General features: G+C 50.2%; 7 protein-coding genes across 7 annotated transcripts; 4 read left to right on the forward strand and 3 right to left on the reverse strand.

Moving 5' to 3' along the window:
* Window positions 1–97: 97 nt before the first annotated feature.
* ALT_7761 (uncharacterized protein) lies at window positions 98–1,127 on the forward strand (the record flags this gene model as incomplete). The annotated part of the gene is made up of 2 exons (XM_089600319.1): window positions 98–931; window positions 987–1,127. The coding sequence occupies 2 exons, from the start codon at window positions 98–100 to the stop codon at window positions 1,125–1,127; spliced, it is 975 nt and encodes a 324-aa protein (XP_089455212.1).
* Window positions 1,128–1,702: 575 nt separating this feature from the next.
* On the reverse strand, window positions 1,703–2,842 carry ALT_7762 (autophagy-related protein 27; the record flags this gene model as incomplete). The annotated part of the gene is made up of 3 exons (XM_033560932.2): window positions 1,703–1,898; window positions 1,960–2,497; window positions 2,572–2,842. 3 exons carry the CDS (start codon window positions 2,840–2,842, stop codon window positions 1,703–1,705), a joined length of 1,005 nt encoding a protein of 334 aa, XP_033416823.2.
* Window positions 2,843–3,936: 1,094 nt separating this feature from the next.
* Window positions 3,937–4,591, forward strand: ALT_7763 (tubulin-binding prefolding complex subunit GIM3; the record flags this gene model as incomplete). The annotated part of the gene is made up of 4 exons (XM_033560933.1): window positions 3,937–3,954; window positions 4,026–4,160; window positions 4,253–4,320; window positions 4,399–4,591. 4 exons carry the CDS (start codon window positions 3,937–3,939, stop codon window positions 4,589–4,591), a joined length of 414 nt encoding a protein of 137 aa, XP_033416824.1.
* A 445-nt stretch (window positions 4,592–5,036) lies between these two features.
* On the reverse strand, window positions 5,037–7,689 carry ALT_7764 (transcription factor domain-containing protein; the record flags this gene model as incomplete). Its single annotated transcript, XM_089600320.1, has 5 exons — window positions 5,037–6,153; window positions 6,207–6,596; window positions 6,645–6,983; window positions 7,045–7,142; window positions 7,201–7,689. The coding sequence occupies 5 exons, from the start codon at window positions 7,687–7,689 to the stop codon at window positions 5,037–5,039; spliced, it is 2,433 nt and encodes an 810-aa protein (XP_089455213.1).
* Window positions 7,690–12,539: 4,850 nt separating this feature from the next.
* On the reverse strand, window positions 12,540–13,862 carry ALT_7765 (proteasome assembly chaperone 4 family protein; the record flags this gene model as incomplete). The annotated part of the gene is made up of 4 exons (XM_089600321.1): window positions 12,540–12,690; window positions 12,753–12,912; window positions 13,359–13,536; window positions 13,641–13,862. The coding sequence occupies 4 exons, from the start codon at window positions 13,860–13,862 to the stop codon at window positions 12,540–12,542; spliced, it is 711 nt and encodes a 236-aa protein (XP_089455214.1).
* Window positions 13,863–14,304: 442 nt separating this feature from the next.
* Window positions 14,305–15,695, forward strand: ALT_7766 (carnosine N-methyltransferase family protein; the record flags this gene model as incomplete). Its single annotated transcript, XM_089600322.1, has 2 exons — window positions 14,305–14,435; window positions 14,561–15,695. The coding sequence occupies 2 exons, from the start codon at window positions 14,305–14,307 to the stop codon at window positions 15,693–15,695; spliced, it is 1,266 nt and encodes a 421-aa protein (XP_089455215.1).
* Window positions 15,696–17,262: 1,567 nt separating this feature from the next.
* ALT_7767 (Hsp70 family protein) lies at window positions 17,263–19,613 on the forward strand (the record flags this gene model as incomplete). The annotated part of the gene is made up of 4 exons (XM_033562335.1): window positions 17,263–17,865; window positions 17,936–18,868; window positions 18,918–19,356; window positions 19,414–19,613. 4 exons carry the CDS (start codon window positions 17,263–17,265, stop codon window positions 19,611–19,613), a joined length of 2,175 nt encoding a protein of 724 aa, XP_033418226.1.
* Window positions 19,614–22,897: the final 3,284 nt, after the last annotated feature.

Consider the following 22,897-nt stretch of genomic DNA (forward strand, 5'->3'; position numbering starts at 1 on the left):
TATCCGGGAGAAAACCTACACTCACCTCGGTTCTCCAATCCCCCTGTAAAACGCTCCGTCAAGATGTTGACCGCGGATTTTGGGTTAAATGATTCTCATGCACAAACCGAAACCACAAGGCGCCAGTCTTCGCAACGATACTTACCTGATACAGGGAAAGAGAGTCTTCATCAAGGATATTATCCACTACCTTCTGCCTCCCGACGGCAAGCCTGCCAGCATTGCCCCGTCACTCCAGAGGATCAAGCGCGGCGTAGGCACCAATGGACAAATCACCGGCGAAGAAAACGGCGTGGCCAACGGCCACGTCGACCAGGGCAGCAACGGCCAGGACCAGACCGGCCAAAACGGTCACCCCAAGTCCCGGACCGGCGAGCCCTACCCGTACGACACGGAGCCCGAACCAGGCAATCCCACTGTGATGCCCAAGGAGCTCCTGTCGCGCTTCCACTTCGCCTTCCTCATCCGCGACCCGCACTTCAGTGTCCCTTCCTACTACCGGTGCACCATTCCGCCCCTGGACGACGTCACCGGCTTCTACACCTACGACCCCCTCGAAGCCGGGTACGACGAGGTGCGCCGCGTCTTTGACTACCTGCGCCGCGAGGGCCTGATCGGCCCGCACATCGCCACGCGCGAACAGGACGCCAACGAGCTCACCGACAACCAGAAGCCGCAGCCTGTTGTCCCCGGTCTCGGCGCGGGCCACGAGTCCGGCGCGGAGATCTGCGTCGTCGACGCAGACGAGATGCTCGAGAAGCCCGCCGCCATGATCGAGGCGTTCTGCCGCAGTGTCGGGCTCGATTACGATCCCTCCATGCTGTGCTGGGACACCGACGCGGACCACAAGATCGCGCGGGACGCGTTCGAGAAATGGCGTGGTTTCCACAACGATGCGATCGAGTCGAAGGGTCTGATGGCGAAGAAACCTGTAGCACTCTCTTTTCCCCCATTTTCTGTAAAAAGAAGAAACTGACCGTCCATAGCACCCTCCCAAATCCGAAGAAAAATTCGACGCCGAATGGCGCGAAAAGTACGGCCCCGAGGCCGCGGCTCGCATCCGCGAGGCAGTCGACCGCAACATGCCGGACTACCTGTACCTGAAGCAATTCGCCATGAAAGTGTAGGCTTGCGCCGCTGCGGAAACCGAAGAAACAAGTGGGTAAATTGCAACGAGGAGGATTTAAGCAGTATTTAAGGTTGGCACTTGACATGCCCTGCGATGATCCATGTTCCCATGACGATGCCAACGATGATGATGAGATCTTAGCTCTGATGACGCCATTTTCGGGTTACTCCATACTCCGTACTTCGGAGTGTTTCTAGTTGTGTTTCTGATTCTGATTCGTCTCTTTGTTTGTGTCTGATGTCTTTGAGTGTAGGGAGATTATCATACTGAAGGTATACCCTTGTCAGGGTTATAGTCATAGCGATAGCTGTGTTAGGATACTGCACTATTTCGTAATGATTTACCCGACTTATTGGCACTAAGCAGTAGGTTAGAATGATACATAGTGCCACTAGTACAGGCTGAAAGACTTGACTTCGTTCATCATACAGTACTATCTATCCCCATTGACCCAGTAGTTCTCAGGCCATCAAATGAACGCACATGCCGTATATCGAAATCACAGAATCAGAAGATATGTGCCAATGCCAATGCCAATGCCAACTGCCACAAAAATGCCACAGATCCAACCCCTCAAACCGCGCTGTAACCACCTCTCGACCCGCTCCCTTGCAGCGTATTGATGACCCTCCGCAGCCAGTCCTGGAAAAGGTAAGGAACGTCACGGAGGGTGTCGCCGTGCGGGAGAAGGTCCCAGCCACGGGCACCGTAGCGGTTGTAGTTGAGCCAGGAGCCGAAAATAAGGTAGGCGGCGACGCAGAGGAAAAGACTGTAGACATCATTAGTTGTTCGCCTCAATGTGACAAGGTTGTGGAAAGGGGGCAGCATACATGATGATCAACCAGGTGAAGAACCCCCAGTGGCTTGACCCGTCACCCTTCCTATCGCGGACATAATTGTCACACGCATACCGCGTCCGCCACTTCAGCTTCAACACGTACGCATTGTCGTCCGCGGGCCCGAAACTCTCAAACTGCAGGCTGCGTGAGGGATCCGACCCGTCATTCGGATCCGTCTTCTCCTTATCCTTGTCCTTGTCCTTGTCGCCATCATCCTCCCGCACCATCACCCGCCGACGCGTCTCCTCCTCGCTTGATTCACCCTCCACAGAAGACAACCCCTCCAGACCCGACCGGTCGGGGTCACACTGGAACTCAATCACCGCCCGGGCATCCTTCTTCTTCTTGTCCTTGTCGATGTACTCGCCCCCCGCCAATTTCACCAGCAGCCCTTCCTGCCCATCTCCCTTCAGCCGCGTGACCTCAGCGTCTTTGCTGCCGTGACCCAGGGGGTCCAGTCCGGCAATGGGGAAGGCATGGCTGATCTCCTCCAAGCGGTCCTCAGTATACTTGTACTGGAATCCACAGACTAGAACAAACAGTCAGCACTCATTCATTTTCCCCCTTTAAAATTCAACAGGTCCAAGATGCCACGGCACGCACTATTCTTTGAAGTCCCGCACTTCAGATCCCCCCGGATCGAGGCCTTGCCGAGCGCCTTGCAGATGTCCAGCACGTAGGTCGTATTCACGATGTAGTCCTCTGCCTTCTCGACATGGTAGATCGTGTGCACGCCGTGCAAGCCGTAGAGGTCGTATTTATTCCCCTCTGCGACAATATTACGGCAGTCGAACCCCCCTGTCGCCGAGGCTAGACCGGTCAAGAGGGCGGAGGAGAAGAGCACCGATGAGGAGAGGCTCGATTGTATTCGCATCGTGGGAGGATGTCACGAGGGTGTAGGGGAAGAGCAGTGCGTAGCGTAGCGTTACACGATCGATGAGGCCGTTTCTTTTTTTCCAAGTTACCGAGAGCGCAAGGATGATATTGTTGCTTAAACAAACGGTGATGCCTGTCTTGAAGGCAGAGAGTGAGGTCACGGACCGACTAGTGTCAGAGTCGGAAACGCGATTTGGACCGGTTGTCTTGATAATAGAATGGAAAAAAAATGTGTGCTTATGATGCAGTATACTGGGGAGTAATATATGTGGATGAGAATTGGTAAAGGGGAATCAAAGGATAGATTGCCGTGCTGGCCGGATGTGCACAGAACGAGATGGATGCGGTTTACTCGTGCTGCAGTTGGGGATTCGTTTCTCCGGATTGCGATCGATCGTTGCAGGACAGCTCCTATCACCTCGTTCCACAGAACTCGGGTACGAATGAAGTACAACTGATTCTCAACGAGCTGGACGATCACGCCCTCGTAGCAGGCAACAAGCAGCTATTCTATCCAGTTCTAAATGGTCCTTCTTGCGGAGGAGAGATGACAGGGGGCTGCTGATGATGTCACCCGACCGCTGTCATCCCAGTTGTGTCGATGTCTCTATCCTGACCACAAATCTAGAGTCTATATACCAGCCTTAGTAAATCTGCTGCTTCCTATATGTAGCTACCGGTATTTCATCTCTATGATTTTGAGGCTACGAGTCACTACACTACGGAGTACACAATGGACGCATCGCAGCTCCTGAGCATCATTGATGCAGCACGTGTCCAGTTCAAGAATCACAGCAATTCTCACCAGTCTTACACCTGTATACAAAACAAATATAGATCATATGGCAATACTATCAAGTACACTGTCTTTCTTTAAAAACTCCATGACCACAATAGACAATAACAAGAGTAGCTCCTCCATATATCCTATCACCTCATCCCATCCTAAGACAGCCTATCCTGCCCCGCACGGACCACCTCCCACCACAATCAAATCAATCTCCAAATCCGACCAAGAATCAGATACCCAAGCCCATACATCCACCACCACAAGCTCGAAACGTATCCCACGGGCTAGAAACCACCAGCAAAATGATGAATCACCGCATGGTACGCCTTAGATAAATCCCCGTCCCACCCCATCTCCAACTGTAGAACCCAAACCTAACGCTACCCTCCAGCTCAGCAAAGAAGACGAAGCCACAGCCGGCAGCGAAGAAAACGAAGTCCGGCGCGAGGACCAAGAAAAGATCAATCGGTTCAGCCGTCTTCATCAGCGCGAGTCTGTGCTCGAGGAGCAGCTCAAGGCGAAGCAGGTACGTTCACGTTCACGCTTACGCTCACGCTCATTCCCCGATGCCGGGGGTGCCATTGGCTCCAATTGATGATACTGATGCTACGTAAATAGAAAGACAAGGAAGATCTAGAGGAGATTTCGACCGAGCTCGAGTTGGCGGATGAGGATGAGTTAGTCCCGTATGTATTCCCTTCTGTGCTCTGCTTTGCTTTTATTTATGTACACCGTCATGCGGGGGGTTGGTTGACGCATAGCAGGTACAAGGTCGGCGACGCCTTCTTCCAGCTGCCGCTGGCAGATGCGCAGTCTCTTCTGGCGTCATCGACGGAGCAGATTGATTCGGAGGTGTCTAAGCTGGAAGAGACCTTGGGAGATGTACGGGAGGAGTTGCAGCAGCTCAAGGTCGCGCTGTACGCGCGGTTTGGACGGAGTATCAATCTGGAGACGTAGATTTTTCTCTTCTTCTACTTGCTCTTCCTTTTTCAATAAGATATTCAACTTTTGGTCAGCATCAATGATGAACAGATCCGTCAACCGTTATGACCCGGTTGATGGTATAATTCTATGGATATCACTATCTGCATGGATATTAGGATATTGTACTGTATGTATACATAGGCAAACATATAAGCAGAAATCTGTCGTAAACCGTTATCTCGTCTCGTACGTGGCCCAAACCCTCGATCCAGTTTTAGTACTGGCGAAGATAATACAAAGGCACCGACAAAATCTATTTGGAAGTAGACTGCTGCGCCGATTTCGTACTCTCGCTCCTGTTGTGGCGGAGCGACTGGTCGGGAAGAGAGCGCGTACATGGAGCATGAGCTCGAATTTGTTGGCGACGCTTCGTACAAGGGCACTCTCACGGCCTTTCTGACAAGCAGTCTTGTACAACTCAGATGATGCTCGCAATCGTCATCCGTGACTGAACCGAGTTCATTTCTTTTGGCGTTGGTGCTGGCTCTGCAGGCTCCGCTTTGAGACGTACCGGTTCGGTCGGTTTCGCGGCCAGCGGAACATCCCGCCGCTCGTACTCTTGCTGTTGCTGCTGCTTCTCCTTCAAGAGATATTCGACTGTCCGCTCGACCCAGTCCCAGCCCTCCCAAGCCATCTGTGAACCTCCACCGCTAGGCCAATCATTCCGGGCACCAGCGTGGGTGAACGATACTGGGCTGTCGTATTTTGGGGACATGGCCTCTAGCTGAGAACCGGCCTCACTGCCTTCCCATACCCAGCTGCCGTCACTGGTTCCCTGCATGTCACCGGACACATACGCCATCATTTCTTCGTCCCGCTCCAGAACGGCTGCATCACCGCGGCGCAACCGCTCCAGCAGGCATTTGAGGAAGAACGCGATGTACCGTCCACAGGCTGCATTGACGGTGCGCGAATCTCCAACCACGGCGCTGACCTGAACGCACACCAATGCCGCAGCAAATTCCTGACGAAACAAAAGCAAAAGCGCACAACGCCAGATATGTGTACACAGCATCGTCCCGGCCGACGATGCAAACAATGGTCGCCAGTCATCGTTCCCTGTACTCGAAGCATAGCGCATGCAACGGGAAAGAAGATGGGCAGTATCTTTTGCGATTGAAATGCTGTAATCCAAAGCCGCCGATCGAACCTCGGGGGAGCAAAAGGGAGATATGTTATGGCGGTGGAGAATGAGGCGGGCGTTTTGAAGATAGCCAATCGGGGCAAGAGAGCGCGGATCAAGAGGTAAATCAGACTTCGGATGGTATTGGGGAGGAAAGGTTGCAAGGCAGGCGCTAAAGTGTCGTTCGAAGGTTTCAAGAGTTCCGGTGGAAACAGTGTAGCTTCGTAAGGTCCGAGTCAACTGCCCAATGGAGCGGACGACATGGATGGTGGCTAAAAGTGGAGTGGTCTGCTGGCCTTCAGGCACGCAAGCACCCTCTGCGATGTATTGCTCGTCAAACGGACAAGGAAGATCAACGTCGCAATCTTGGTCGTTGATCAAAACCGGCTTCCCCATCTCCAGCGCAAGAAGCCTAGAGAACGATGAGCATCGTTGCATGTAAAGAAATCATTCCAAAAGACAAACCTGTCCCACGCGTACATCCCCCACCACACGCGTCTTCTCATTTCCCTCTCGACAACTGGCCACGGACCGGATTCAATATGGAGGCCTAACTCCTGCGCGATCCTCACTGCAGATCCAATCCACACCCAGCTCGCTGATTTTGAATTGACTTCGTAAAGGAATATACTGACCAAGAGAGCACATCTAGCTTGATCAAGTGTGAAGTTATCTTGCCAGACGTCAATGACCCCGCAAGAGATTCTGATAAACTCCTTCCCCTCCTCTTCTCTATCCCGGTCCAATGTGTGCAGAGACCCGCAGGCAAACACACCGAAGAGAACCGCGGCCCATTCCCGAGGAACGCCCACAAGGGATCCGTTGCGGTATACATTCTCGTATTCAATCATGAAGCTGGGCCAGTGTATGATTGGTAGAACACAATGGATGCACGAATAATACTGTGTGAGGAGGTGATTCGCGACCTCTTTCGGAGGGAGTCGAGGTGGATCAGCAGTCAAAAGCGATTTGGGGCCGGGCTGACGATACGGCCTGGGTACCTTGAGAATCCCCCGTCCGTAGTTTCGCAGATTGGCTCGAGCCTCGCTGAGATCCTGCAACACCGGCGCTTTTGGTCTTCGGGAGGGACGATACGGGCCGATGTCGGGCAGCTTCAATTGCGGTTGTCCAGTGCCATCGATTTCCAAATCCATAAGATTATCTGACCTCAACATACCCGCTCGCAGTTGCTGAAGTTGCTGTTTGGTCGACGAAAGTTGTTTTTCCAGATCCTGCACTTGTCTACTTGCACGTTAGAATCGCAGGACCTTTTCCGGACGGAAGAATCGCCGTAGCCACGAACTTGATAGAAGACATGCGTCTATTTGTTTCCTTGGTGAACTGGCATCGCACTTTTCGATTGGTGCATTCCGTACAGCTGGTCGATTCTGACGCATCACACTAGACAAGACAAGGTCAATGAATCCATGGTCATTGAACTTGTACAAAGAGTTATTACCTTGACTTTCCGCTCGCGACAAGCATCGCAGCTGGGATCCTTCCGTCTTTGGCGATACGCCCTTTTCTGATGTAGATGACCCTGCTGATGGTGGTGACTATGATGATGGTGTTGCTGCGGTAGTGGCTGTTGCTGCTGATGCTGCTGCCCCACCACAGATGCAGGCGGAGGAAGAGTTGAGCCCCCCGATACAGATCCATTGAGCGAAGAGACATCCGAACGGATTGGAGGAACTTCGGCGGGAGAACCGCTAGACTCATAGGAACGAGTGTATGTCGAAGTTGTCGAGGGTGTTTGTCCCAGAGGCTGTAACAGCTGAGCCATTCTCAGTCCGCTGCCGGGCCTGCTCGGCGGAGCGGAACCTAACCCCGCGGAGGTTCCCTGTGGGAAAGGACCAGAAGGAGAGGTCACTGACTGTACTGGAGGTAACTCATAACGACCACTCTGATGGTTTGGGCTAGCCGGAGAGCGGTAATAATGCGTCTGCATGGTTCCTGAATCGCAACATGAAAAGCCAGTTCATCAGGGGAGTTGGTGCGGTGTCTTGCTGGAAAAGTGTGCGTTGTCCACGTTCAAAGTGGCGTCAGTTGGGTTGACTTGGCTGCACAGAGGGAAAGACAACCCCAGAGACAGATTGATGATGGAAAGCTTATAGAGCGAAGACTTGGTAGTGTATATGAAGTTTATTTCTGAAGGCGGAAAGGGTTGAGACGACACTGAGGGTAAGAAAATTAAGAGCAATCAATGCAAATAATAATAATAATAATAAATAAGAAAAATGTAAATGGAGCAGAAGAAAAGATAAAAAGGACTGTCAGTCAAAAAAAGGAAGTTGACAAGGTCAAGCTGGCTGTGGTGGCGAAAGAGCGCAGACGTGTGCAACGGCAATTAAATAATGTATCTCACTGTCGAATAAAGACAACCAGTTCCTTGGAAAAGGTGCAAGATTAGAGTTGGTGCGGAAGGGCAGACGTTATGGCCCTTTTGGTGTTCACGTCGTCCAATCTTGAGTGTTCAAGTTGATAGGACGACAGACTGCGGGGAGAAGCCGAATAGTTAGTGGTGGTTGTCAAAGTTGAGGCCATCCAATTGATCCACGGATAGGCAGCCGAGATGTGTACCTAGTTGCCGAGGTCTGTGATTTGCTGCTCAAGGGAACGTGGAGGATTTAAGTACTGGGCGATCGAACAGGTTATTAAATTAACCCAAGACAAAGTAAGAGATCCATACCATATGACAAGAACAGAAGCGGGAAGGAACAAGCGAAGAAGGATTGGAGAAGTAATTAGCAGACTACTAACCAAGTAGTAGACAAGGATCCTTGGATAATGGAAACATTAGTTATGATGCTAACTATGGAATAGGGCTGCTCCCTGTTCAGGATAAGACCAGATTACATTGACACTGGCTACCAAATGATCGATCTTTGCTGACATACGAAATACAACAATAATGACTGTGCGCTTCAATAATCAGGGTAGTATTCTACCAGAGTAGATGTATTTAATTAACAAGATCGATTTGAAGAAGAGGGGGGAAATTATAATAATAATATTAACGAGAATCATATTAATATAAAATGATGGAAAGAAAAATATCAGTGCGCAGGGTCTTTTGGGAAAAAAAAAAAGAAAAAGAAAAAGAAAAAGAAACTTCCAGGAAGCAACTCCGAAAACTCTCTCGGCAGACCCCTGTCGAGAGAACAGAGCCAGAGCATGGCTGAAACAAAGCCAGTTCACACCAAAATAGCACAGAGTAGGCTGGGATCTCAGGTGGTGGAGATAGGACCGGTTAGACGAGGAAATTTTCATGAAAGAGCACACGGTGTTTACTTGATTGCTCACAGACTCATACAGTCTACGTCTGCGAAAATGTTCCTGGGAACCTACTTCGGCATTTTTTGGCGGCTTGGCTATGCTATGATACTACTATTAGGCATGACGATTCGAATGGTCCTGTGGACTGATAATGGCTCAAAGTTTCAAGTGTATTCCTTACTCCTTAGTAGTCTAAATGATGGCAAGTTGCTAACTGGTAACTAGCATGATGGAAATCCCGGAGCCTCGTTGACCATGAGTGGAGGCAAATAAAGAGATTAGGCCTCTGTTTTGATTATTGACAAGTGCTAGCAAGTAGACTAATTTCGAAGTGGTATCCCGAGATCGGCAGTGGCAGTGTTGAGTGTAGTTCGCTTGCCATGTTATTCACTCTAAATCCAATGTCTACCGCAGTATTAAGGTACCTGCTCTTTTTGGATAAGATCTCTGACTTCAAGAATGAGTATTCGTATGCAAGTTAACAAGGCAAGCGGGCCTGTAAGGCATCTCACATCCGTGGCAATCATCTCCTAGGACAATGGTTCCCTAGATGATCATCATCAAGCCTGGAGTATGATATTGGATAGGCAGTTGAATAAGGCATGGTACGTCAGTCTAAGTATGGTTCTGTCGAAGGCTCAACCGTTCTAATTTCAAAAATAATGTTTAAAAGGATCCAAGTGGTCCGTCGAATTAGAGATGGGCTGGACGAAATGTCATCCAGAACATTTGATTCGTCCGCTTGATTTCTTTTCTTTTTCGTCACCCGGCGAAGCTGGAGCCCGTGCTGTGCTTATTTTCCGGACACTGGACAGAGGGTGCTCTCCTGCTTTAGATACCATTACGCATGTGTATTTCTTGAGTCAATGATCGTGCGCCCAGCAAATCTGTCAGAATAGAAGGCAGATGGATTTTTCCCCCTTGCGTTGTTGCAGATTGGTAAGCTTCGGCAATCTATCAACGGCCGCCTCGGACTACCCCCATTGCTGAGCTCCATGGAACCTTAAAAGGCTGAAAGGCCTAGCCCGGATGCTGAGCCGGGAGGTTCTGTCTTGGATACGGACTAGTCTAGGGATTTCATGGAAACGGCTCTTGAAGTTTTGAGGGCGTGGCGGCAGCAAACCGAAGGATCTGACTAGTACTAGATAGTAAGGTCGATACGTGGCTCATGTTCTACAATTTTCGTGGCTTTGAATTCAAGTTGAAAGGCTACCTGGGTAATCTAATGCCTAACCAATAATCCGACCGTTTCTCGAGGAGGTTCCATTATCGTCAACCCCTGCGTTGTGACTGGTCGAAGTCCGTGTTTCGACCGAGTTACCCCCAGGTCAGTACCTCCTCTGCCACAGTGCCTCGTGTTGGTGGCTTCGCCGATCAATGACAATACCGGTAAACTGTGCGTTGATACTAAGGTTCTTCCCTCATTGCATTCGCTCCTGCGTCGATCCAGCCGCCTAACCGGCAATGCTTTAGGTGCGCTACCAAAAGCGGAGTCATCTTATTATTGAGCGCTTGTGTGGTTCAACCATCGCCAGATTACACCATCGGAAAGCGATTGGCTGAATGGCCACAACAATAAAGGCTAACTCCTTAGTTCTTTGATGAATTGAAGGACGCAGTGATCTTCGATTGCAACTTCAAAAGGGGCAGATCCTCTTGGAATACGTTCTTACGCATAACCTGCACGAAATGGGGAGAGAAGAGAGGCGGAAAAATAGCCATATAACAGCAAACCAAATCACCATTATATTTGCTATGCATCCTGTACGGAGTAGGCTTATGGAAGGTACAGCTAGGCGGCTCGTGCATTGCTTCCCAGACGCCGCCTACATCTAGCTGCTTTGATGCCCGTTCCGGTTCGTCCTCGTGTGGCACTTACCATCTGAAACTGTGACATAGCGCACACGCCATGTTTGCCTTGCAGGGGGCCTTTTCTCCTGCGTTGGACTATACCAGTTGCAGAGATTGTCATCATTATTAATAGGATGCAGGTTCTTTGGAGGCCAGCAGACCCTCTTCTTTCCCTATCGATGATGGAGTGGTTATGACTACTGAATTGAAGCGGTCAAGATCCATAGGAGAAGATCAAGAACAACCAAACTTGGCACCTCGGCAAAAACGCAATCTTTGTCGCATCACCTTGACAGCACTAAAAAGCAGAGAGGTTATTTCCAAGTTGTATCCTTTTCGGTAAAATGTCAACGCCATGGGCGAGTTATGACTCCAGTGGCGCCGTTCGATGGCCAAATAATACCGGACACGAGGGCGACAAATACATCGTTGTCGACTTGCCATGGAGAGACATTGGACCGCAACTGAACGCTCAGTGGGAAATTGTACGGAGTGCTCCATACACAAATGGCTGGTAGGCTGCACACCCTCATGTCATCACCAACCTGTGACATACCACCTTCGGCTTTCGGGTCGCTTAAAGGTAGCTCATTACTGGACACCGGATCGCTTTCCAGAGTGGAGTTAGCCTAAACTTAGCAGCCATTTACCTCGTGTGCCCGTCACAGTACTCAAGGAGCCGAGCCAATTAGAAAGTATTGAAGGACCTACGGCACTGTTGCCGCACGGGAGACATGGAATCAGACTCGGGCGTGTTGCAGCATGTTTTATTGGCTTTCGGGCTCCACTCACATGTGGTGTCTCCCACGAAAAAGCATGAGGATTTCAGTCACCGCTGCGCACCGATTCGCAGGTACTACGAATCCACTTGAATGACGGTCTGTTGGAGAAGTCGAAAGGCGAGCAGTTTTCGTCATCCCAATTTTAATAGAAATGATTTATTTCTGAAAATCTCGGATATTAGTTATGGAGATCTAACAGTAAATCCGATAGAAAGATCCTCTATAGTAGGTAGACGGGAGAGCCAAGTGCAGCACTCGGGGATTTTCGCTTGGTCAAAAGGGGCGCGCGTCTTATCCCTGACACTTTGACTTCAACAGATTCAATTTCCCTTGGCTGCGCTTTTCATCCCTGCCGTAAACCTCGGTCTTATGATCTCTTGTCCACAGATGCGGCCATTGCCTGGAATCCCCTGAACACACCGGTCCACGTGGCTATGCATTGACCTTTGAGCTGTGGCTTTGGCCCTCGAGGTCCGAGATTCACAAGATGGTGCTAATTAAGTATTTCCTCGTAAAGGATATATTTTCAGGACATTGTTGTGTTAACTATTTGACATCCATTGGTCACGCGATGGTTTGTATCTCAGTATCCTTGCCCCCTTCTCTATCTCTCATTTGAGCTTTGATATTGACCAAGAGACACTACCCTACGCACCTCGCTTAGAGAACAAAGAGTGCAACATACTCAGGTTTCAGAGATGACACTAACCGACCTGATGCTACTTGTTCGCCAGGGGCCCCGTCGGCCATGCTCTTGTCAGACGTCAAGTTGATGATTACTTAATTCCCTAGCATATGAGACAGCGATCCACTCACTGATCCCTGATGGCTTGGCTCTTCGGAATCGTTGCCGAATCGGTTTCTTATGTTCCATCAGTCTGTGTCCGTTTCACTTCTTTTGGACATATGCACCGTACAGGGTGACAGCGTCACCGACCAGAGAATCCTTCGATCGTATGGACGACACTCCATGGTTGGCCGATGGCGTGCCATTCCGTGGCCCATCATGGCCATGCCGCGTCAACACCATACAGCCATCCCTTACATCAGACCAATGTCAGCACTAGCCTGACCTGTCGTTCGCTTCGAATTGCAAACAAACTTGACAGCTAGACTGGATCCCAGCAGATGCGTCTCATGTTTACGGAGCTGAGAGTGCAAAGCCCTATCGGAACTCGGAATGCAGGCAGCAGTAGCTCCGGAGCGGGCCATCTCTTCCAAAGGATCACTATCCGAGACATTGATACCGAATCTACTCACTACTAAACCAGATTCAGATAAGCAGATCACAAGTGATGCCCGCTAAGCTTGACTAGCCATTATCTGGAGAAAGTGGACTCCGAGACAAATTAATCCTTGAATATATTATGATTCACCCTGATGGAGATCTTGTTTCACTGCGGATTACTCCGTACCGATAACGGCGATACGCAGATTAGACCATTTCTGGGTTTCAAGTCTCAACGGGAGACAGTGGATAGCGACCAGCTGACCACCGACAGTCACCACTCACTACGCACCCTCGGTTAGAACCGTGAGACAAGCCCCATATGCGTGCCACATAAGGCAGCATTAGTAGCATGCAATCTTATCATGGCAATCCAAAGATGCAGATTGGAGACAGACAGCGACCCGAGATATCATCCAGTTATTTTGGATTGATTCTTCGTCTTCTCCCACCTATCCATAATTACCTCCACCAACTTACTCAATCCCTCCATCTCCTCCTCAACGGCCAACTCGAGGGCCCGAGGATCGATGCTACAGCCCACGTAGACAGGGAGGCTCATCCGTCGGGCCAGGATCTTGGCGACTCGGGACGTATATTCCTCCGTCGAGGGGGAGGAGTATAACACAGTTGATATGACCGAACGGGGGGAATGGCGCTGTCATACGTCATCAAATTATTCGAACATGATAAGATGCATATCATTGTTTGAAACGAACGCCAGCAGGACATAGATTTATATCTGAAGGGGGGAAAACCTACATCAGGCATGGCGTAGATGAAACTCCCCATCGGCTTCAGCGAGCCTCCGGGCTCTCCTGGTGTCGTAGTAGCTAGGAATACTGTGACGCATGTCTCTAGGATGGTCAAATGGACATGCGCGGTTGTATGAAATGCTTTTGGTAGTGGGAAGGAGATCTCTTGTGGTTTGTAGGCCGGAGTGACAAGTTCAGTCTGTGGTGCGACCGGCTGTGCTGTTGTCATGTTGAGAGTCTGAGCTGTATTCCTGCGACTTGAAGATATCAAATCAAAGGTATCTCCCGCGATTCGTTCGGGTATGATGCGTGTGTGTGTGTGTGTGTGTGTGTGTGTGTGTGTGTGTGTGTGTGTGTGGCTAATTTGAAGAAACTGGTATAAGAAAGGCGATTTTTGTGGTGACAACTGACATGTCGCCGATAATGAAGCACCGCTTTCTGGATGTTTCCCCACCAAACAGAGCGGGCCCACGTATTTCACCACTGCAGTGTGCAGACTGCAAAAGAGAGTTCTTCCAGACTCTGGATATCCCAACAGCACATGCCAGTCGTATATGATACTAGATCCGATAAAACGCCTTAAGTTGCAATGAAATAGTTATTGCGCTTCTGAGTTTTGCGCAATTGGGAGCCTGTCAAGAGACGAGCCCCTCCACAGGACTTCAGCAACAATGGCAACTGAACTACAGCAGAATGATCAGGTTGATGACTCAGAAGACGTTCGAAGCTGGTCCGGGGATTTTGATCCTCTGGCAGACCCCGAAGAACGACGGGTTCTCTTCGCTACGTTGGATTCTTTCAGGTGTGTGAAGCTATACAGAGGTCGCCAGAATATGTGATCATTTCCGTTCGAGATGCTATGGCTTTGATCTTCCATAAAGATATCATACTGCTAATTCTACAGCCATAATTGCTGACATGGACCAGGCAATATCGGAGGACGGCACATATGAACACTACACATCGCCGCCGGCAAGCGTTTTATGCTCTTCCATCGTCGCACTGGCAGATGCTGGCGGAGCCCCCATTCTCCCTCTTGGACAACTTCAACCGCGTCGATGACGCCATCGATGTCAATGCCGAGATCACGGACGCAATTCTCGCGACAGGCCTCGCGTCGTTCGGCCTACCAGCCGATCCGGATCCCAATGATCCACGGCAGAACTGGCACGGCACGGCCACGTCTTCAGATGTCAACAAGGCACACTCAACCATCCGTCAGTTCTACCGCGACTGGAGCGGCGAGGGGAGAGCCGAGAGAGAGGTATGCTACGAGCCTGTTCTCCGGGATCTGCGCGACGAATTCAAAGACCGGCACTCTGCCGGGGACGAGATCCGAGTGCTCGTCCCGGGCGCCGGTCTGGGAAGACTGGTGTTCGAGATCTGTCAAGCAGGCTTCGCCGCGGAAGGCAATGAGATCTCATATCACCAGCTGCTGGCCAGCAGCTGGGTTCTAAACCACACCCGCGGTCCTCAGCAACACGCCTTGTACCCGTTCGCGCTGCACTTCTCCAACCTCCTATCACGCGAACAGCAGCTGCAAAAAATCATGATCCCGGACAAGCACCCTGCGACAGCGATGATGGAGGCTCAAGCCGGGGACGCGTCGCCGTTCGGAACAATGAGCATGTCTGCGGCGGATTTTGTCGTGCTCTACAACAATCCCTCAAATAAAGAGGCGTTCGATGCCGTGGCTACCGTTTTCTTCATTGACACGGCACCGAATCTAATTCGCTACATTGAAACAATCCAACATTGCCTCAAGCCCAACGGTCTTTGGACCAATCTTGGACCCTTATTGTGGCACTTTGAGGACGGCAGTAACAAGGGCCAGGGCAGTGGAAGTGATCACTCTCAAGGCATTGGAGAGCCGGGGAATGTCGAGCTGACAGAAGAAGAGGTGTTTTGCCTTGTCGAGCGAATGGGCTTCAGCATCGAGAAACGGCAGTCGGTGGAAGACCGGCCATTGTGTGGCTATATCCAGGATCCGGGGAGTATGCTGCAGAACCTGTACCGGCCGTCACATTGGGTAGCGCGCAAGAAGACAGAAATCAAAAATTAAAGAAATGAAAGAAGATTTCTTCACAACGCAATTGAATGGATTGTGAAAATCTGCCCTGCGATCTAACACGACTCGGGAGGTCGAGGGTCGATTTATTGCTGCTGATCACCCGTTATTTTTCACTAGACGTAAGACTACTGACTCGCTTCAGAAATATATAAACTGATAGTACCTTATGTCAATATACAGCAGGAAATGAGTACCTGATGAGTGCTTGAGCCTTGAGACCTGGTAATCCGGATCGGTATCACACCATACGAAACACAGCATCCGTACAGATACGCGATTCAGCCGCAGACAAACCAGGCAAACAAAGGAAAGGAACATGGCTTAGCAACTCTAGCGCAGTGGCTGGGTCGTGGCTGTTCTGCGATTTTCCACGAATCTACAGAGAGCCATTTGGACGGTTTACTTGTATTGACAGTGGCATTGGCAAAGAAACATTATTTCTTTGTACACTATCTATGAGTGAGAAGTGAGTTCAAAGTCGCAAAAGAGATGGATAGTTAATGAACGTTAGGTTGGGAGATGGTGGTTTGACGGACTTTCTCCACTTTGGCAAGGCAGATCGCTCGTATCCTGATTCTCGATCCTCGGATTCAGGACCGAAAGTCTCTCCACTTTCTGTTTCAGGAACGGGAGAGTGTTGGATAAGTGCAGAGAATTAGGACTCTCATGCTGGCTCATGGTCACAATGCTTAAATGTGTATCGATCGCATTTTCTCCAGATTAATATGGCTCTATCAAAACGCTGTGCTATTCATGAGTGATTGGATATCAGGTAGATTCCTGGCTGGTGGTTGAGATGTATGGTAATGTACAATACATGACAATACTGGCAACCAAGGGACTGCGAGTCGGGATATCCATGGCGAGGAGAGCTGTCAATCACCATGGCCTCGACTGGGAAAGAGATGCTAAAGATAGAAAAATATTACTATCAAACAGAAGGACTCGATATCTTCAAACTTGCAGATAAATGTCGAAGCAGAAACTGTGCTATTGCAGAGAACATATTAGTAACTGCTGCGTTGCCGACCAAGGGCTGAAGCCATAAGCCAAGTCAGTAACAATAAACATCAGGATCATTTGCATCTCATCTTATTGATTCATAATGATCACTTCCAATCTACGATTCAATCAATATTGTTAAAGCATATCGCCTCTGTTAGCTTTGATGATCCAGCACGTCAAGTCTTCTGTGACGCCTCCACAGTCTCAGCCTTGCCCCATGCAAACTAAATCACGACAGTTGATCCCTTGATTCCATTCATCCAGCCTTGCTCGTGTTCCTCCATCATTATCATTCTTCCTCTTCCTCCACCCAAATTCTGCCTAACCTGTCCAGATTAGAAACCTAAAAAAATTCTTCAAACAAAGGAGTTGTTTGTTTCATCCGCCATTTGCAAGCACTGGCTTTCCTCTTTCTCCATCATCGGCTGACTCGGTCTCTTTCATTGTTTTCCTCTTCCCCCCTCTCTCCCCGCCCCTTCTCCTTCCCCTGTCCTTCTCCTGACCTCCTTCTTGTCTCTTCTTTTCGGGTTGCCTCCGTCACAGGTCATTTCACATGGACCTGATGAGCTCACGATTCAAATCCTTCGGCTTCAAACGCAATAAGAACAATAGTGGCGTCTCCGTCTCCGCTACCCAAGTCGCCAGTCCCAGCCCATCCACCCACACTCTCGTCGCCCCGCCTTCAACCGCCACTTCCCCCAGCTCTCCACCTTCTGGGCATAGTTCCTCATCGACCAGTCTCCCCATGAACAATCAGAATACATTGGGTCGTCCTCCGAGTTATACTTACAACACCGCGGGGCGGCCAACCAGCCCCATGCCACCCGGTCAACAGTTGGCTCATCACCCGCCCCCACTGAACACCAACGTGCAGTACGGCCATCAGCCTGTCCAGCCCATGGGCGCTCCGCCTGGGTATCCGTTGCAGCAACCTGTCCCACATGGAATCCCTCCTTCGTTGCCGCAGCCTCAATATAACGTACGGAACCCCGCAGTCGAAGTCGAGGGTGCTGGTCGGAGCAAGGCACAGCTGATTGTTGGTATCGACTTTGGTACAACATTCTCCGGTGTCGCGTTCGCTTTTGCGACCAACAATGAGGCTCGGGAGGATATCATTACGGAATGGCCCGGAGCAGGAACGCATACCAAGCAGAAGGTGAGCGCTTAGAAACCTGCGGAAGACATCGCCTGGCGCTTGTTGTTTCTGACTATTTGCATTAATCTAGATTCCCACCGTCTTGTACTACGATCAATATCAGAAGGTGGTAGGCTGGGGCCCGGATATTGCGGAGGCTCTGGCACCCACTGGATACCCGAAGACCGGCGTGCAAAAGGTCGAATGGTTCAAACTACAACTCATGCTCTCTGGCAATACTTATATCGACCCCATCAACCTTCCGCCTCTTCCTCCCGGCAAATCGGAAATCGATGTTGCGGCCGATTACCTCTTTAAATTGCGACAAGCGATGCGGGCGCAATTACAGAAGACTCTTGGTGAGGTGTTTACCCGAGAAGAGCGCAATATCCGATACTATCTCACCGTGCCTGCGATCTGGAATGATGCCGGGAAGGCAGCAACCAGGGCGGCGGCCCTGCAGGCTGGATTTCTGCGAGACGAGAACGATAACCGCTTGACGTTGATCTCAGAGCCGGAGGCTGCTGCGCTGTTCTGTGCGAAGACCGGTCTGCTTCAGCTCAAGGTCGGGGATGCGATTCTGATTGTGGACTGCGGTGGAGGAACAGTGGATCTGATCGCGTACGAGGTTGAAGAGGAGCAGCCATTCAGCGTAGCTGAGTGTACGGCGGGATCGGGAGATTCGTGCGGTTCGACGGCTCTGAACCGGAATTTCAGCAACATCCTGCGGGCCAAGATTCGCAAGATGAAGTTGCCCGACGGTTCGAGAACCGCGGGCAAGGTGTACGCAAAATGCATTATGGACTTTGAGAATCGCATCAAGGCCGACTTCCGCAACAATGGCCAGAAGTGGGCCGTGGATGTTGGTATCGAAGCAGACTTTCCCGAGGCTGCCATCGAAGAGGGGTACATGACGTTTACCAATGAGGAAATCCTTCAATGTTTCGAGCCCGTCGTCAACCGTATTCTCGAGTTGGTACGGAACCAGATCATTGCCATTCAAGCGCAGAATCGATCGCTCCAGGTAGGTTTATCTCTGCGACAATACTGAGATCCCACTGACAACTTGGCAGAACGTCCTCGTGGTCGGCGGATTCGGTGCTTCGGAATATCTGTTCCAGCAGATCAAGCTCCATGTACCGCCTCAGTATCAGTCTAAGGTGGTGCGACCCATGGACTCGGTTGCCGCGATTGTCAAGGGAGCCGTGACCGCAGGTATCACAGAACGAGTGATCACCCACCGAGTGGCGCGTCGGCACTACCTCATGGCCACTCTCCAGCCCTTCAAGGAAGGCTATCACCCGGAGCAGTACCGTGTCCCCAGTCTGGACGGCAGAGACCGGTGCAAGTACACACGGCAGATCTTTGTACAAAAGGGCGAGCGAGTCAAGATCGGCGAACCGGTCAAGGTCAGCTTTTTCCGGCAGGTGGCACCGGGAGCAACACTGATGTACGAGGATATCCTGTACGCTTGTGACGAGGATGTCTGTCCAGAGTACACTAAGGATCCGCGTAAGTACTTGAGTTTGTTATTGTAAGTGGTGACGTGGACTGACGTGAACGATACAGGCATCAAGGAGGTTGTAACCCTGACGTCGGATCTATCACGCAAGAACCTCGAGACCGACTTTGAGCGCATGGACACGCCGCAGGGCACATTCTACCGGGTATACTTTGACATCTACCTGACGCTCGACGGTAGCGAGTTCAGCGCCGAACTGGTTTGCCAGGGTGAGGTCATGGGCAGATGCCGAGCCAAATTCCGGTAAACATTACGAGAGAAAAAAAAATAACGAAATGATTTTGTCACGAGGGTGGATGGCATGGATCCTTGCGTGTCATGGCTATGATTTATATAAGAGTTTGCTACTCGCGGACGGACTATAAGAACCATTGGCCGTCCTCAATGATCCGGCGAGTCAACGTACGAGTGTGACGGATGCGGAGTCTATATCTTTCTCTTTTATATGGCATGTGCGGAGCCACTTGGAAGATTCTGATGCTGGTATATGATGTGGTCATGTCCTGTTTGTTTTCTTCTTACCTAGATACCTCTATGATTTTTGACGATTTTAATTGAACCTGATATAGTATGACTGAGCCTCGGATAAGAATGAGTCCAGTATATTTCGTAGGTCCTGCCTAACCTTTCCCCTTGGGTAGAGGTACAGGTTGCAAATGGTCAGGGACAGGGATACCCAGACCACAGTGCAGACACCGTTGACAAACGTGGTTGCCGCCTAGAACCACTGACATATACAATGGGATAATACAGTAGTCCGTAGGTTAATTAGCAGCAGTGGTCGAGTGACCTCCTGCCTCTCTTGCATGACACTGACTTGTCGTTTGCACGTGTCGGCTATCCGTTCGCATGCAGATTGAGTGTCCGCGGGATCTAGGTCCTAGAGAGTCAAGGTAGTGGTGCAGCCTGCATCTACCGTCTAGTCGAGATTTAATGATGTGTCAGCAATGACGAAAGTCAGCTGATGCCAATGTACCCATAGGAATTGGGAATGATCTCCTCCCGGGGCGGGGAGGCGAGAGTCCAAGCGAGGAGATTAAGTTATATGCATGCAATACTGAAAGTCTCTTTGCGTCACGGAGGACGCAGTACTTGTGTTTGTTTTTGACTTCGCAGTCGAAGTATCTTGATACTCAGATTGGCTGACGGCGGTGCTGATGACTCAATGCCGTGTAGACTAGACTACGAGACCATCATGAGTCCATGACTGAATGACATGAGATGATGAGATGCGGAGAACCCGGTCAGGGTATGGGAGTGGCACAGTCGGTGGCAGCGGTGCAGTGCACGGACAGTCAGCCCTGGCTCTGGGTTGGGCTTGGGGCGCGGATCTTCAGCTTGCACAGCCTTGAGCTAAGAGCTAAGTAACCAGTTAGATTTCTTGGGTTCGCTTTGATGAGGGATCTCTTCAGTGGTTGACAAAAGGAGTTGGTGGAGCATTGCTGGGTTATTGTAAAGCCTGGCCAGAAGAGTCTCAGTGACGACTGACGACTGACAGGCCTTTTCTGTCCTGTGACCTCCTTTGTAGTTCGTGCGTAGTACCTTAGCCTATTCTATTGACTGGTGACAGTGGTGAGGCTTTAAAGAACATGGTGCTTAGTTCCCATGAGCTCGGTTCAGGTACCAATAGCTATTACCAGTACTCAGTACTGTGAGCCGTGAGCAGTGACAAGCTGGCGGGTAGGCAAAAAAGCAATACCGCACTAGATAGCAGATCAGCCCATCTTTAGAGTTCAAGGAAAATCGAGTCTCTCCGGAGCTACTCCGTACTGTTGTTAGTAGCTCGGTAGCCTACAGTAGTCAAGCCTCTGGTCGGGAGGGACGAAAGTCTGTTAGCGTTGGTAGTTGGCACTGTGCAGTACCTTACTACGAGGCCACAAAAAAGCAATTGGAGATGAAAATGAGGAGAAAAAGAAAAAACACACACAAGAAAATTATTGACCGATTCTGAAGAGAATGAAAATTGGTGATCCTCAAGGAGTCGACCATCGACAATCCTCGACCTTGACCTCGACCAGCTAGACCTGAGCTGCTCCACACGACCCAAACAATGTCGTTGCGAAGGATAGCGGCAAGCGCGCTTTGCGCGAGATTGGTACTGGCGGTTGCAGCGCAAACCCCCAGATTATTCGAGTGGACCTGGTAGGCAGTAATATAAGTATCCTGGCAAATGAGTTATTGGTGGTATATGGTTTTCAATTCAATAACACCGGGTGGCTCCATAACCATAAGACAAAAAATGAAAATCATAGATCTGGACTCCTCGCCAAGTGGATCGCTGCCAGGTAGTCTGCGTGATCATTATCCTTACCTTTCCATTTTATAAGATATTGGATGTAAGTGGCTAGCACCGCGGGGGTTCGCAAAGATCGTCTCTGAAACCGTCCCATATACGTCGGAGACTCTGTAGACTGTTGGATTTATACGGGTAACACTGACAAAGTGGTCGGAGGGAATTCCCCAGCAGACTTCTCAGCACTCAGGGGAAATCATGTCGAATCAGAGCCATCTGAATTGTGTACATAGGTAACGTTGATGAAACTGTCCGCGGTGTAACCACCGACTTCCAAATCGGGTTGGGTTCACGCTGCATCCCACGCTTTTCATTTCTACTGTATCTATTAATTTCCTAGTAATGCTAGTGATCGATAGTAATACTAATAATGATGATGATGTGGGATGAGTATGACCAATATACCTGCCAAGTGCTATAGCCAGAATCCTCTTCGGCCTCGATCCTCGGTGGTAATTTTCAGTCGGAAAAGAGACGGGATACCGCTGGAATGGAGCCGCAGAGCCTGACCTCGATAGGCAGGGGGATCATCATCATAATGATTTCCATTCAGCTCACGGGGTCTGGGATCTAGCGCACGGACTGTATCCGCGTGAGCTGCACCTGACTTGACCTACCAATGTGTAATTGCGATTATTTTCAGGATGGGATGGATGAGGATATGGTAGAGTACACGGTGGACCGTTGATTGATTGTCAATCTCCTCACTATGGGCCTCGTCTCAGTAACAGCTTCGATAGCATGTGTACCTAGATACCTCTCTAGTAATAGAAATACATAGTGGCAGCTAGCTGGAGTGTGTAGTAGTGTGTATGGCGGGGAGCCTAAGGTAAATCTCGACATGATTTTTCGTCTGGCGCGCTCCAATCATATCGCTCCATCCGTTATCCGAGGTGTAGGTACCCACTCATTAGTTTACTCCCTAACTTACTAAGGATTCCTTGTGGAGCTTGCTTTTCCTACCTGCTTGGTCTTTGCTTCGCACTGCAACACAGCGTGAGCTGAGTAGTAGTGAGAAGATACGGTACCTTACACTATATTCTCCTTACTATCTCCTAATACGTCTGCTGATCATGTGGATGCTGTCAGGTTCTATTTTTTCTCTACAAAGGCAGCGAATTGCGGCTTTTGCGGGGAAAGTCTTGAACGTATCATCATCCAGTCCAGTCCAGTCTTGCACAGCTCCCTGAAATCCGGAATGCTGGACCCTCTTGAGTCGCTCGAAGTTAATCGTCTGA

This window comes from Aspergillus lentulus, assembly GCF_001445615.1.
Source record: "Aspergillus lentulus DNA, contig: Alt16, strain: IFM 54703, whole genome shotgun sequence".
Taxonomy (NCBI): Eukaryota; Fungi; Ascomycota; class Eurotiomycetes; order Eurotiales; family Aspergillaceae; genus Aspergillus; species Aspergillus lentulus.